Genomic DNA, 16,910 nt, shown 5'->3' with positions numbered 1-16,910 from the left:
TGAAAGGTGTCCCAATGGGGAAGGGAAGAGAGTTTCAGCCCATCCACTGATCCTAGAAGTCAAAAGGTACTTTTCCTTTTTTCCTTACATAATGGTATCTTCCATAACATTCTCTCTCCCTTAAGCTAGTTTATATATACATGTATGTATATATATATATATATGTATATATATATATATATATATATATATATATATACATATATACATATATATATACACGTATTTGTATACATGTATATATATATATGTATATATGTATATGTATATATATATATACATATATATATATATACATGTATACATATATGTGTATATATATATATATATATATATTATGTTGCATAGTCACTCAAGTCCATGCATAACTTTGTTACAACTGGTGCCAAATTTTCTCACTTTGCTTTTAAGGTATGGACTAGAAAAAGTTTAAAGCACATGCTCAGTGAGGCATGGTTACATGTTGGAGGAGGGTAGCCTTTGAGATGGAGGTATGTTTTGTATTATAATGATATTATAATGGGCAAAGTTCACCAAAAGTACAGCATTTTGTCAAAAACATGGCAAGCCATTGGCTCAGGGGGGTAATAAACATGCAGCTTATCAGTTCCAGAGTGCACAAAAGCAACCAAGTTCCCATTTATCACAGAGCCTGGCTGTGGTGTTTCCACTCTGCTCCACGCTCTGTACTGTTCATCTTAGAGTCAGCACGTGAGGTTCCCCCAGTGTGATTAACATCTAAGGTTAGAGGCCTAGGGAATTTCTTCGTCGTGCAGCTACACTTCACCCTGGAAGCTTCTTCAATGCTGTACCTTTTCTTTAAAATGTGAATATAAGTTTAATTTCAAAGTCACTTTAGACAATTATTTCACACCACCCACCCATGGTGATGGCAGGATTTAGCTATTCTATAGCCAGTTAGGGGGAGTCTCATCATCGGTTGCTCTCATCCCTACAGGAGACTTCAATTTCCAAAACATAACATAGACTTAACATTTATCACAAGTTCTTAGTGAGCCAGCTAGGAAAGGTACCCTCCTAGATATGTTATTGGAGAATAAGAAGGCCTTGTGGAAGAGGTGATAGTATGTGGCTGTCTAGGCCACAGCAATAATGAAGTAGTTGAGTTCAAAAAATTTGATACAATAAAAATGTCAGCAGAGTTGCCACCCTGGATTTTAAGGGAGCAAACTTTAAGCTACTCAGGAAGATGGTTAATCGTGTCCCTTAGGAATCTCCTGTTTAGGGAGTTTTAGAGGTCCATGAAAGCTAGTTACTTTTCAAGAACTACCTTTTAAAAGCTGCGGAGCAAGCAATCCTATTGTGCTATAAGTCAAGTACATGTAGCAGGCCAGCTTGGCTGAACAGGGAATTCCTCCGGGAACTAGGGCACAAAAAAGAAAATATTTTCTCTCTGGATGCAAGGTCAGGCTTCACAGAGAGGCTACAGAGCTGCAGTTTGTATCTGCAGGGAGAAAGCAAGAAAAGACAAAGCTCACATTGATCTGACATTGGCCAATGTAGCATCAGACAAACAAAAAGGCTTTTTCAAGTATGTCAACTGCAATAAGAGTTCAAGGAAAACAAGGTTTTCATAGCAGGTGCTTTCTGTGATCAGAGAGATTCATTGTGCTGACTGATGGAGATCTTAACCAAAAACCCATCAATCACAGAATCATAGAATATTCCAAGCTGGAAGGGACCCACAGGGATCATCAAGTCCAACTCCTGGGTCCCAAAGTTTTAAAGAAAAAAAAAAAATAAACAAGGTCAGGGAAAACATTGGACATACATTTGGTGAAGATGGTCACCTGAAAAATAAGGATGAGGAAATGGCAGAGGCTTTTAATTAATTTTTCTTTTGCCTCAATTTTTAATCTTGATGACAGACCTTGGGCAGCCCAATTGTCAGAGTTGGAAGACCATGGTTAGGTGATCAGTGACTTTCCATTTGTGACCACCAAAATTGGAAAGAACTGGTTTTATCTGCTGAAAGTTCTTAGGTCCATGGGTCCTGTGAGGATTCACTCCAGAATACTAAAGGAATTAGTGGATGTTATAGCTAGACCCCCCCTCAAGAAAGGCTCTGGGAGTCTAAGGAGTCCCCTGCTGACTGGAAGCTAGCCAATATTATACTGATCTACAAGAAGGGCATGAGAGAAAACCCAGGGAATCACAGATGTGCTAATTGAACTTCAGCACATGGAAAAGCTATACAAATTAGCCTGGGTGCCATTGAAAGGCATTTAAAGAACAAAGATGTTATCAGACAGTCAACATGGGTTCTTGAAGGGAAAGTCCTGTCTTAGTAATTTTATCTCCTTCTATGATAGTCACCTGCTTAGTGGGTGAAGGGAAGGCAATGGGTGTAATCTTTCTGAATTTTAGTAACACCTTTGATAGCATCCCTCACAGCATCCTTTTGGACAAATGGTCCAACTATGAGATGAACAGGTTTTATGTTAGGCTGGGTAGTCAACTGGCTGAACAGAAGAGCTCAGAGGGTTGTAGTGAATGTGGCTGCATCTGGCTGGTGGCCAGTCACCCATGCTGTTCTTCAGGGATCAATTCTAGTGCTAGTTCTAAAACATATTTATCAACAACTTGGATGCAGGAGTTGAATGCATCCTTAGAAAATTCACTGATGATACTAAACTGGGAGATGCCGTTGACTCTCTGGAGGGGTTCTGCACCTGGGACAGTGTAATGCTTAATGCTCAGGAGTAGCTTGTTGCCAGATTCTTCTGACAAGGAGGTCCAGAACAATTACAAAAAGTTGTGCCTTATGAAGATGTGGCTGACACTGCTAAATTTTATTTAATTCAGGTGATTCTTGTATATGGTTTGAGATGTGGATACCAAAGCTCTCATAAAATGGAGCCTATGTGGTTCAAACATGACTTATTGACTATGGTCTATTATTTTGCAGAATAGATTGATAATACCGATTAAAGACAGACAAGCATTGTAAAATAATCTAATGCTACTCCGTGACAGCTGGAGAAAAAAAAAAAGTGCATATTCTTTCTACCTAGAATGGATTTTCTGAAAAGCATTGACCTCACAAGGATTTAGGTTTCCTAGTGGCCAAGGAAATCAATTGTAAAAGCCTTACTGTGATCTGTGGATGGATAAAAAGGGAATAGAATCAGTGTGAGAGGCTAATTTTCTTTCCATGTATGGTATTAGTGAGACCAGACCAATGGTGTCTGGTCTTGATATTCAATTAAAAACGACATTCAAAAAATACATCAAAGAAGTGAACCTTAATGATAGTGTGTGGGCCAAATGATCTGTGTGACAAGGAGCCATCTAAGTATTTCAATTTTTTAGAGTATAGAGAAGGAAGATGGGACCTGATAAGGGCAAGAAACACAGAAATACCATATTACAAGTAGTTCTTTATTCTAATTTGGTAGCACAAAAACAGTGCAAGGCAAATTGCAGTTAAAGATTACCGCAATAATAAAACTAAGTAGCCATGGAGAAATCAAGTCAAGGTATCTGGTAGAATTATCATTCCTGAATTAATCAGGATTAGATGCCTTTCTAGCAAATAATCCTTCAGTCAAGTATAAATTAAACTCAACAGCGGGTAAAAGGGTAAAATGTAATGTCCTGAGGAGTGAAGGAGATCTGACTAAGAGATCTGACAGTGTTCCTTGTTCTGCACAAGGTGCTCAGGGTTCTTTGTGAAATGACTTGTCCTATTGCTAGTACTTTGTCTAACCTGCAGATGATACTTGGAGATACTTCAGTTCTGCTAGCTCATGACAGGCACGATCCTTGCATATGTCAGCTAACAAGGTGCTACAAACAAGCTAGAAGGTATTAAAGGCTAACAAAATTTTCCAAGAGGTAGCATATTTCAAATATCCATCAACAGAATTCTGTGGAATATATGTCTGGAAAGGCAGTATTTTGTTCTCCAAGATATGTGTAAGTCAAGTTCGAACACATAGATGTGACTATACAGCATACATGTGTATGACTGTGCGCAAATACTTTGTTCTTTCTCTTTTTTTTTTTTTTTTTTTTATCACCTTTCTATCCTCCACATTTTTCCTTTTCCTTCCTTCTCATTTTTCTGTCCTTTCCTGCTCACCCAGTCCAAGAATTTATAAGTGACCTAATATAGCTGCCCACAAAGTTATTTTGACTTGGTTCCATAAAAGGAAAGATTATCTAGTGGACCTAAATTCAGGGTATGAATTCAGAGGAAGAGCAGAGGACTGCTGGAATTTGATTCAACTTCTGAAAAAGTACTGTACCCCATAGTAAGAGAGAATCTACATTCTTCTCATTCTTCTTCAGAGACAATATGAATTTACTGTGTTATTGATGTGTTCCCTAGAATTTCATAAAATATGTGAACAAATACAGCAAAGCCAGGCGTTTTGATTGTCTTTCAATAAAACCTCTGAATGATGTAGCCATTAAATTTATATTGTTCCAACCTGTTTGGATAGATCAGGAAGTGACAACAGAATATTGGCCCATCAAAAACAAACATAATAGAATTTTGAACTCAGGAGCACCAAAGATCCTAAGAAGGGCTTATTGAGGTAGTTACAAGTAAATAAACTTAAACATATGCATACTTCTGTCATTTGACATGGGAGGCAGCTAAGCACCACACAGCCATTCACTCACTCCCCCACAGTGGGATGGGGGAGAGAATCAGAAAAAAAATAAATAAAAAAAAGTAAGTAAAACTCATGGGTTGAGACAGGACAGAAAAGGAAGGGAAAAATAACAACAACAATAACAACAACAATAATAAAGAATATACAAAACTAGTGATGCACAATACAATTGCTCACCACTTGCTGACTGATGCCAGCTTGTCCCCAGGCAGTGGCAGTCCCCTGGCCAACTCCTCCATTTTTATTGTTCAACATGATGTCATGTGGTACTGAATATCCCTTTGGCCAGATTGGGTCAACTAAAACATCAGTGTGTTATCAACATTATTCTCACTGTAAATCCAAAACATAGCACCATACCAACTACTCAGAAGAAAATTAACTCTATCCCAGCAAAAACCAGAATATTCACTCTCTTTTCTATGCCATCCACATTATGCTCAGGTCCCACACTTTCCAATACATCCAAATTAATCACCACCACCTTTCCTGTCTTTTGATGTATAAACACAGACATCATTCCCTTTGTCTATGGGCCAGTGCTCTAAAATGTCCAATGAGTTCATTTAGTCCATGACTTTGGGTTCCATCTGTCATAAAAGTCATTCAGGGCAGGAGAGATAGTGTGTGGTGTTGGATTGTTGCTGCTGAATTCAAGTCTAGTTCCATCACTGTTGCACTTCGCCTAGTTCCATCTAAATTTATTCTTCATTAATCTAGGTGATTCTTACTTTAATATTGTTGATATGGCATATAGCCATTATAGTAGTGATTATATGCAGCATTATACAGCAATTAACATTATAAGAATCAAGTCATTGGCTATTCTCACCCAAAATCAAATCCCCCTGAAGTGTACCTCAAGGTAAATCAGAATTCCCCATCCTTCTGCATTAACCCACCAAGTGCACCCAGGTCCTTGAGCAAAAGCAGTCCCAAGGATAAGTTTGCTTTTGCCTGCAGCAGAAACAACCCAAACTGTCTTCCCCATGATGTTTTTTTGTGTGCAGTCCAGGGACTTCATACCCTTGTACAGTCTGTAAGGGTTTTGAATGAGCAGGGGCAGCTCAATTGGCAGATCCCCTAGCATTGACTAACCAGGTGACTTTTGCTAAATGTGTATCCCAATGCTTAAATGTCCCAGCACCCGTTGCTCTCAGTGTAGTCATATTATTTGATTTTCCAAGAGGCTGGTTTGTGATAAGGGATGTGATATACCCATTCAATGCCATGCCATTAGATCCCAGTGGATGTGATCAAGAAAAAAGAAAGTAAGGTATTACATAACACAGCTCTGAGAACAAGCAAACAACTCCAAAAGGAAAAAAAAAAAAAAAGAAATCTTGATTGTGACCAGTTTTTTCCTGCCATTTTATTCCTAAAAACAGTATCTCCTGTGCAGGTCCTTTGTTACTTTGTTTTATGGCAAGATGTTTTTCAGATGGATTTTGACAATTTCCTTCCCTTTCTCAGAAACTTCTTTTGCTGTGTTGCCCCACACATGTTGTCAAAGTATTACAATTGTTCAGGAGCTTCACCCTGTTCCACTGCAGTCCGTAACAGTCAATCACAAATTATAGGACTGTGTTTCCAGCCCTGGTGCAGTCAATGGGTGCAGTCAATGTACTGGTGCATCCAGTACCCTCTTGAGCAGAGGAATGTTTGCTCCTAATGGCTGATATAGTGGTTCGTACAGTTGGGAAGGAAAACATGTTCTCTGTGAGTTGCTGAACCTTTTGGAAAAATTTCTCCTCAGTTAGACACAGGCCTGCAGGGAGAGAGAGACTTTCTTCATATTGCTGGAGTTGGCCATCCAACTGCTAATGAATTGGCATACAGCAATGGTGTGCTCTGTACAAACTTCTGCCACATGGGTCACCTGCACTTGACTTCATCTGAATCTTTGGATAACAGGTTGTTGTCCAGGTCACCATAAATCACCTCCAGCATGGCTAATTCCCTCAAGTACTGGATACCTCTCTTTATGGAACTTCAGTTGCCTGAAACATATAACATCTTCCTTGAAGGGATATCTTTCCTTCACACCTGACAGGAGTCACTTCCAGTGACTCAGGGCTTGTGCCCATTTCCCTAGAAAGGGTTCCCAGACACCTGGCTTCTTTGAACTCCAGTTCCAGGCTACTGGCCCCATTATCCCAACACCAGAACAGCCAGGTGACAAAGTGCTTGTCTGAATGACAGATTAAATCTTTTCACATATCTTTACAGCTCATGGGGATAGGGATCAGGTGGTTACTACCTCATTTATTAGTTCTGCCTCTTTCGTTCTTGTGATGGCCCTGCTTCAGAATAGGCTGCCTTGTCAACTTCTTCCTCCTTTCCATTAGTAGAAGTTTCTTCCCTTTCTAAATACGTTGACTCGCATCTATTGTTTCTTCCTGAATATAGGGGTCAGTAATATCAGCACAAGTTGGTTCTTTGGTTCAGCTGCAGTACCTGTCACGAGGGTTGGGGTAGGTGCATTGCCTGTTGTTATGTCATAAGATTTAGAGAACTTCTCTTCCCCTTGAGGATGCTGAATACTGTTGAACAGGGCTTTGTAGGGTATGGGCCAGGCCCCAGCATGTTGCAGTGATTTGTGTCTTTCTGGAACTACCAGGGTGACAGCATAGATTTTTACAAATATTTTACTAGTTCTTCGGGATTCTGCATTGTTCAGGGGTGATGTTTCAAAGCACTGGAAGTGTCCACTGTTCTAGGAGCCTGCCCACAGCTTCCCACACTCCCTGCCACTCCTAACTATCCTGCCTCAGGGCAGATCTCTGGGTGGCATTCTTAAATAGTATTTTAACCTTAAACAAAATCTGAAACACATTCAGGAGACATAACAATAGGACCATGCTGGCTTGAACACCCCAAGGATATTCAATATTCTCAAGAGCTATTGTAATCAGATTAGTCTCAAGACTGGTAATTTTATCATATCATAAGCTAGTGTTACACAGTACAGCAAAATTATAACCTTAAACCAGTCCCCAGAGATGATCAACAGCATGACAGGGAACATAGAGAGAAAATAAGGGATTACATAACACAGCTCTGAGAACAAGCACAACTACTCAAAAAAAAAACAAAAACAACCAACCAACCAAACAAAAAAACTATATTGTGACCAGCAACTATTTAATTTATATAATACAGATGACATTTTTGTTTTAATACACTCTGATCAGATCTGTCATTATCATAACCCTTCTTGCCACAAGTTAGGTGCCAGAAGGACTGTTTAGGTTTAACCCAGCAGGAAGCTAAGCACCTCACAGCCATTCACTCACTCCTCCACAGTCGGATGGGGGAGAGAATTAAAAAAAAAAAAAAGTAAAACTCAGGGGTTGAAAGACAGTTTAATAGCAAAGGAAGGTATAATAATAATAATAAAGAATTTACAAAACAAGTGATGCACAATGTAATTGCTCACCACCTGCTGACTGATGTCCAGCCAGACATTGAGGAGCAGTGGTCTTTCTCCCATTGCCAAGTCCCTCCCTTTTTATTTTTCAGCATGATGTCATATGGTATGCAATAGTCCTTTGGCCAGATTGGGTTAGCTGTCCTGGTTCTGTCCCCTCCCAGCTTCTTGTGCACCCCCAGCCTCCTCGCTGGCAGGGCAGCATGAGAAACTGAGAAGTCCTTGACTGAGTGTAAGCACTGCTCAGCAACAACTGAACATCAGTGTGTGATCAACATTATTCTCATTGTAAATCCAAAACATAGCACCATACCAACTACTAGGAAGAAAGCTGTCCTAGCTGAAAACAGGACACATACATAGGAGACAAGACTGACTGATCTTACTGTTTGGACTAATATCTGATGCTGTAGTTTACAAAGATGGCCAGATTATGCTGGTGAGGCCTTGATAATACTTCTCTTCTCCCTCCGTCCCCACTTTCTTCCCCCAGTTCTTCCTCTTCTCTCTTCTCTGTTAGCTTTTTACATCATCTGCAAGACCCAGGATCCTGATGAGCTGGGCCACTTCTACAACTATCCCATGGCATTTTTCAGTACCTTTGAGCTCTTCCTCAGCAACATTGACGGACCTGCCAGCTATGAAGTGGACCTACCCTTCATTTGTGGCATCAGTTATTTAGCCTTTGCCGTTATTGCCACTCTCCTTATGCTCAACTTGCTCGTTGCCATGATGGGTGGCATCCAATGGAAGATGGTCATAAGCAGGATGAACTTTGGAAAGCACAGGTAAGAAAACTTTTCAGTTACATAATCTTGAAATTTGAAGAGTGTGTTGGAAAAGACAGACTGCTTCAAGTCCTGGCAGGAGTAGAATTGGAGTCCGATTGACATGTGAGGCACATTTGGTTGATAAGAGTTGTGGATTTTCTGGCAGAGGGAAGAACTGAGTATTTATGAGCAATGGTATGAGAAGTACATTTAGATGTTTTTTGACTTCTAAGGTAATTAGAACAGGTGGATTTTATTTTTCCTACACTGGTCTTATAGCAGCTATGGAAATACTCACCTATTTCTTCTGCTTCTGCATCCCTCAATGCCTGTAAACATTTACTCATTTATTTATTATTTATTTATTTATTTATTTATTTATTTATTTAATAGTTTGTTGCCACTGCTGTAATGCTGGAGAGGAAGCCTCCATGATGCTTCTGTCCTCACTCTGGAATCTGTGGTCAGAGCTATTGTCTAGAGAACAGATGTATACCTCAGATATATTCTGTTAGATTAGACAGCTAATCACAGTAAATTCATGTGTTTACACCTATCAGGAAGGACTACCTGGTTCTAAAAAGTGAGACCCAGTGAAAGAAACAACATAATGCAGAATTGGATTATTGGGATCCGGTGTGGAGTTCTGAAATCTTAGGCTGAACAAGAACCAGGAAAAAGATTGCATCAGAACATTAAAAATCATGTTCCCACTCCCATGCCCTGAGTAGCTTATTTTTATCTACAGGTCATGATGATGCAAGGAACACAGCTTAAAGGGGTCCTAAGTAAATGTCTTTGTATAGTCACAGCTCCATAAACCTTCCTTGTTAGAAAGTGCCTCTTCATGCTTAATCTTGAATATCATCCAGTTTTTTTCCATTCACGCCCACTCCTGAATTATACTCCTTTAAATAATGTGTCCCACGTAAGTGTCAAGATGATAACCAGGTGGTATGGAAATTTCACATTGTTAGACCTTATCAAACAAAGATTAAGGATATTATTACTATCATACAAAAGGCATAGCAAAAGCATATCTGCATACTTTCTGAAGGGAAGGCATCATCTCACAAGCATAAGAAAAGGGACTACACATGAGTCCATGGTACTGAAAGCTGAACTTTCAGTTCAGCTTGCAAATTGTGCTGCACTGCCTGTGTCCAGGTAAGAGCTGTGTCATAAACTTTTCATTGATCTTTAGATAAATATTTGTAGGAAGCTACTCAACCTAATATCCTCAGCCTTATCTTAACAAACTAGTACTATTTTCCAGAGAGATCTAAAGAGCATCCTAAATTTGAAAAAATCAGTCTATCAATCTAACAATAAATATTCCATTCCAACTAAGTTCTGTGTGCATGCAGTTAAACTGATGTTTGCTTGATCCTATGTCCCTACACTGACATTTATTTTGCTAAGTGATAGGTTTGATTGACAGATATTTCAGTTTGCGAAAATATTTAATAAGTAAAAAAAAAATTGTTCTCAGCTGTTCGACTGCTGGTATTTCTACTGTAGCTTTCTTCATTGGGAAAACAACACATTTGTTTATCATCATCATCATTATTATTGTTCTTTCTTGTTATGAATCTGCAGAGATGGCAGATTATAGCAGTAACAGTTTTACAACTTAGCTTATAGTAGAGACATTAGGATATATTACAAATGTTGTCCTTTTTTTAACAGGCACTAGCAGATCTATTTTAAAATAGTTTATTTTAGGTAGTGCCTTTTCATTCATATCTGTCAAATTATCTGACTTCTATGCTTTGCTTATTTTTTAATCTTCTGTTCACTTACAGAGCCCCAAATGTATGGCCAGTAATAGGTTTCTTTAAGTTTCCAAAACATAGCGAGGAAGAGTTGCTTGATTATAACTAAAATCTAGTTTTAGCCAACAATAATTTCTAGTGCCACTGCAAACTAGAAAAAAATCCAAGTTTTTGGAAGCAAACAGCTTTATCCTGGTTATGTAAGCACACTTAGTTGTGCATGAGACATAAATAACAGTCCAAACTCAATTAATTACTTGAGACATAAATGTCAAGATGCCACTTCATTGTACTTGTATTTGGGACCTGCTATTAAAGCAGTTGACCAAAAGACCATGTTGTTCAAGGAACAAGGCCATGGCAGAAACCAGAAAGAAATTTTGATATGTCATCATGAATTTGCATGTTTCAACTGCGGATATTTCAGGAAGAGTTTTCTGTTTTCATCACGCAGAAAAGGGAGATAGGGGACACGGCTGTTTGAGGGCTGCTAAGCCTTCTTCCGTGTTTCAGGAAGCAGTACACCAGGGGGAGTAATTCCTCTCTGAACAGACTACAACAGGCTGTAAAGGTGGACACACAGTGATTTCACAGCTCCCTGCAGCAGGAAGGAAAAGCCCAGAAGTGAAACAGCTCCATACAAAGAGCATGAAGATGCTGAATGTCTAAAAAAAAAAAAAAAAAGTAAATTCTGAGTGACAATGACACAGGAGTGTCGTTATTTCTTCCATACAGAGTTGAAAAGTGAAGGATTGAAGGATTAGACTGTAGTTCTTTAGTAGGACGTGAGGTTTGTTTATCTGTGCTTCATTTTAACATCTAGAGATTCAAATTTGCATGCAATCTAAAATCCTTAGGCTGCTTGATAGTCATGTACAATTGCAAGCATGACATAGATGTGAACAGCTCATTGCCTTCAATATCAGCTGGTTTCAGTGAAGAGAAAGAACCGCTTTTGTTGCACCTTCTCAGTTGCACCTGTATGCATAAAAGCTGTGTAGTGACTGCTGAGAAAGCATGCCAAAGGCTGGCTGGCTGGAAGCTGGATGCATTCATTTATACTAGCCCCAACTTAGATTAATTGGCTGAAATACCTGACCAAAGAAGATTCAGCAGGAGGGATGGCCCCACCTTTGTTTGCTTATTAAAGGCAAATAGGTAAATTCCCTGGTGTTGTTCCACACTTCCCACCATATCCAGAGGTTTCACTGAGCTTAACAACATGTGAATTTTCTGGGACCAAGGAAGCTATAGCACCTTCTTTCTTTCTAGATCGTCTCATCTGCTGAACATTTGTACTAAGGGACAGCCTCTTCTCGCTCTCCTTCAGTAGTATTAAGCAGCCTGTGCTCCCTCAGCTAGCCCAAGTATAGTGCTGTCAAAGTAAGCACTACACCCTTGAATTTCAAAAATCAAATAAACAAAACAAAAAGGGAGGGTGCATGCCATATCATAATGCACATACACTGAGGATACTTGGATGCCAAACACTGTCATGGAGCCTTTCCTCAATATCAAGAGGTGAGCAGAGCCCACTTTTGACATAAACAAGCCATGGCTTAGTGAGATAGGAACACACAGATATGTAGCTCCTGGCTGAGAATTCCTTTACCAAAGCAGAACAGGTGGGAAATAGCTTACCTGATACCCTCTTTGCCAGGACAATACATGAACTGACATATTGGTGCTGATTGTATCTACTGTAAGACTGTCCAGCAATGGAGAACATGAAGGCAAATGCAAGGAACCTCATCAGGAATAATTATGAAACAGCTTGCACTGAAGTGAAGTTGCTTTCTGTTTCCAGATAGGAAAAAGGTGGTGTTCAAGCAGAAATGCTATTAGGCTTTGCAACATATTATCACTTCTTTTAGGTGTACCTCTCTTGAGTCCTCACAAAAGCCTAATGCCCTCATGAAGGTCTAGGCATTGATACCAGTTACTCAGTCTTCTTATGCACTCCATATTATAGATGTCATATGGAGAAATCTGGGCAATAACTTGTGTGCCTGGGGGAATTCTTAAAACCATACAGGAGTTAGTCCTGCAGAAGTTGTGCTACTCTAACCTTGACAGCTAGAAAAATATACTAAGCTGATGACTAGTTCACAGTGAACCAACAGACATGCACAGATCAGAACAGCTAGGGCAATTCCCTCTCTAGACACAAAGAAGGCATCTTTTTATTCAATGTCTTCATTGGGGTCTTGCTTAACAATGCCATTTCCATTTCCTTTCCTATGCGTTGGTGAAGTGGACAAGTGTTTAGTTTACAAGTTTTACTCTCAAGCTCCACTTTCATACTCCTGTAAGTTTTACTCTCAAGCTCCACTTTCATACTCCTGTATAGGGACAGACACAGGACAGAGTCCTAAACCCTGACACTTTGCCCCTGCCTGAAGGCTTTCCTTAGTACCTGCTTTCCTTAAGCAGGTACTAGTCTATCTGAATGGAGAGAACCCATCTCTTCTGATCATTCTCATGCACTACCAATCAGACAGCATGGGTGATCCTGAGAAAATTCAAATTCCTGTTTTAGGGACTGAACTTACTGCTGGGACTAGTACCATGCCATGCTGACTCCTGAAAAGAACTTGTGAAAGAGTTTCATATCCCTTGATCCAATTGTCTATTTGGAGTTGACTACTGCAGGTCCACATTTTCTTCAGAAAAAAAAAAATTCAACTAATATCTGTGTCAACTTTTGTAGCTGGTGAGGGTGAGGAAGGGAGCAAGCATTTTTCAACAACAAAGGACTTTGGATTTCTTTCTCTCACTCTTGTCAATATTTGTAAGGAGGTCAAAAAGCACTGAAGCTCAAATTCCAGTGCTCAGGATATCAGAATATTGCAACTTACACCTTTTCTCTCAAGAATGGTTTGGCAAGAATCAGAACCTACTTGTTTCCCTCTCCACTTGCAGATCCAGCAGTATGGATTATAGGAATCCTTATCATCTGATTCCATTGCAGTGCCATAAATAAAGCTGCATAGCATCGAGGACTCACTGTGGATTAGTAAATTTCCCTCATGGATCATGGAATAGACCCCAGAACTGCACATGAAATGGCATAGAATTTTGAGCCCTTTACTCTCAACCTCTGTAAAAATTACCAGGTCTCATTGTTTACTACATGTTGTGCACTAAGTGGAAATTGATTTTCCCATCACAAGTGATGCCCTCTCTCACATTATGATGATATTCTTTTGGAAAAACGGCATTGTTTGTAACCTTTTACTATGTCTTTGCAGCTTTGCTGGACTCCCAGCCACAGATAAAGCCTGCTAATGGCTTTGTAAAGTTATCTGATACCTTTAGTTAGCAGAGAAGAACTAACAGGTGCTTGTGATCTGTCCAAACTATTATTCCAGCTCCCCACTACGTTATTATAACGTTCCCTCCCCCAATCTACTCCTAACGTATGATGTCAGCCACATTTAAATGCCACCAGTTATTTAGCTCTGCTTTCAAATCATGGCAAGATTCTGTTTTTGTTGATGAATTGGGACACGTAATGTCCACTCTCTGGGTGCATTAAGTCTTCAAGGAGCATCTTGCCAACTCTTTTTCTTACTGTGAAAATTCTTCTGAATTCTCCTAGAACCCTTCCAGAATTTGAGACCCATGGAGTAAGGATGGTTTAAACATCATACTTCAACTCGTTCAAGCTGATTCAAATGGACTCGCATGAGCTGAATGCTGTTCAGTATCTTTTTCTGGTGACCAACCAGGGTGATTCCAATATGCTGGATATCTCTGCAAGAGAATAGAGGGTGAAAAAGGTGTTAAAACAGGCTTCTTACTCTGCACATTCCCAGTCTCTTTCCCTGTAACTCCATATCAATATATGTGGATTTCGCCATTGTCTGAGAAGCACTTAACAAGACTTCTGCTTCTGCTTGGAAAATGTGTGTGGGCAGAAGGGGTGTGGGCTAACTCTGAAGGTTAGGATACAAAAAGAAACCTTTTCCTGGGTCCTGTCTTCTGCATAACACTTCAACCTAGCAGGGGCATGGCTAGTTCTACAAATCCCCTGTAAGTGCTTATTACCTATGTCAGCTCTCATGAACATTCTGATGTTACAGCGTCTCTGTAACAGTGACAATATATTTTGTAGTCTACATGGGACAAGTTCTAATGCTAATAGAAACAGATTGCACATATACAGTGGTATGGAGGGCATCTAGAGGCCCTAATAAAATGCAAGAAAGAGTAGCTACTTTTCTCTGTAGTCTCTCTCCCTTTGTTACGCATATATATTTTCATATAGCCCTTATTCCATACCTCTCACTTTCCACATAGTATCTCCTTCTTTCTGCCTCTATACTTACTCCAGAGTCATGCGTGATATGACATCGAATGTAATCAGACCAGCCTGGTCAAAATTTTCCTTGTAACGACCCATCTTGATGGCATCCAACCATTCATGGGCATTGCTGAGTGAAAGGAAATCTGGAGGGGAGTTGCTCAGGAGAGGCTGAGATGGTCTGCAAAAGAGGCAGATTCTAAAAACCCCAGTTACCAACATCAGTTGACAACACTTGTAAGGTCAGAGTTATGAGAGGGATAACATACAGTGGAGCAAAATCATTATATTTGTTCTTCACGACCTGATTCCTAAAGTCCCACCTTGATGGGGGAATGTTTCTAGATTATCTGTCTTCCCTATTCTGTCTAAAAGCAATCCATCCAACTTAAGCAATTGATCTTTCCTTCCCATTTTATACTCTCTCTGGCGTGAAGACTTCTTGCACCAGATATTTCCACACTTCCTGGGTCTAGACCTGTCATCTAGGTTAAGAGTTTCAGTGAGGAGGTTTCCAAGGCACAAAGATGAGACCCTGTACCTTTATCTCTGTGACTAGCTACCCCTCTCCAGAATGTGCTCTTTGGCTCTGCAGGTAACCTAGGAGACGGTGTCATTTGGGCTCCCATACAAACCAGGTGGAACAGAGCAGTAGAAAGCCAGATAAATCACTAGCATTTTCTACTTTTCTTGGCATCTGAATCTGCCCCAAAGCAACTCATAACTCACTTTCTGTGCTGTTTCTAGTAAACTGGGCATTACCACACACTTCTCCTTGCCCTTGGATGTAGAGTGTATTGCAGTGGGCCGAGTTTTATAACCATGGCAGAAGTCCTCCAGGCCACCAGGATTAATTCCATCATCAGTCCAACAGCTATATAATCTTGGCTCCATTTACACCTCTACCCCAAGACTTCTCCTTTGCTGACCTCCTGCCTCCATCAGGATGCAAAATGCAGATGGGAAAATGTGGGATGCAAGCTGCAGTTTTCATTAGTTTTAGCTAGAGAATTTCTTTTCTCCACAATCTAAGGTCTTCTTGTCCTTCATCACCTCTTGCAATCACAGTTTTGTGAAATCATTCATCCCCTCCACCCCAAAGCTCCCTCACCATATCAAGATCTTTCTCTCTTCACATTCAGCACTTACAGCTCCTAATTCATCCTCATCACCCACTAAGTGAATCAGGATATACAGTTCTTCCAACCATCCCCTGCAAATTTTCCTTTCTTAATTGATCTCAATCCCAGAAGAAAGGATTGGAAAAATGTCTGATTCACTGCCTTCCTTTCCTTGTGATGCCTATCCAGAGACATGTATTATTTTACACTAAATCCTCATCTCACCTGCTGCTCCCAGTGCCAGTGGCTTTGAGAGCAGATGGCTTGCGGATCATTTTATCTAGAGCACTAACTATTTGTTCAAATTTGGGTCTCTGGACCCGCTCCTTCTGCCAGCAGTCAAGCATCAGCAGGTGCAAAACAGTTGGGCAGTCCGGAGGTGGTGGCAGGCGATAGTCCTGGTCTATAGCATTAATTACCTGCAGGAAAAGAAGAACTAAGTTTTATCACAGTTGGGAAAATAAAAGACAAACAAGCTTCAGTCACTTGGCAGTGTATGACTTTCTTTTACTCAAATTGAAACAGAGCAGAAAGGTAGATGCACATTCCCACCATTTCCCAAACTTACATCCTGATTGGACATGTCCCAATAAGGTCTCTCACCATAGGACATCACTTCCCACATGACAATGCCATAGCTCCAGACATCACTGGAGGAGGTGAACTTGCGATACTGGACAGCTTCAGGGGCAGTCCAACGGATGGGAATTTTGCAGCCCTAGAAAGCAGTCAGGGAGTAACCAGAATGTTAGTGAGATAAGAACTACCAGGGAAAAAGACATCACTGACCTGGTCAGAGGCCAGTAGCATGACACAACTCTGAAATGATGTGCCAATTCAGTAATGTTGCCTTGTAGAAATC

General features: G+C 40.2%; 1 protein-coding gene across 6 annotated transcripts in view; it reads right to left on the bottom strand.

The window, feature by feature from the left end:
• Positions 1-3,963: 3,963 nt before the first annotated feature.
• The window catches only part of EPHB6 (EPH receptor B6), an 83,617-nt gene continuing 70,670 nt past the window's right edge, over positions 3,964-16,910 (bottom strand). For all 6 annotated transcript variants that reach the window (XM_072043165.1, XM_072043163.1, XM_072043156.1 and 3 more), the window contains 4 exons: positions 16,617-16,766; positions 16,274-16,467; positions 14,953-15,108; positions 3,964-14,377 (listed from right to left, as the gene is read on the bottom strand). In XM_072043165.1, the coding sequence (XP_071899266.1) occupies positions 14,269-14,377; positions 14,953-15,108; positions 16,274-16,467; positions 16,617-16,766 (609 nt within the window). In that variant the 3' untranslated portion in view covers positions 3,964-14,268. The remainder of the gene's footprint in view (positions 14,378-14,952; positions 15,109-16,273; positions 16,468-16,616; positions 16,767-16,910) is intronic.

This window comes from Anas platyrhynchos, chromosome 1 (genome assembly GCF_047663525.1).
Source record: "Anas platyrhynchos isolate ZD024472 breed Pekin duck chromosome 1, IASCAAS_PekinDuck_T2T, whole genome shotgun sequence".
Lineage (NCBI taxonomy): Eukaryota > Metazoa > Chordata > Aves > Anseriformes > Anatidae > Anas > Anas platyrhynchos.
The sequence above is the reverse complement of the archived record's forward strand: the minus strand, read 5'-3'. Positions and strand labels throughout refer to the sequence as shown.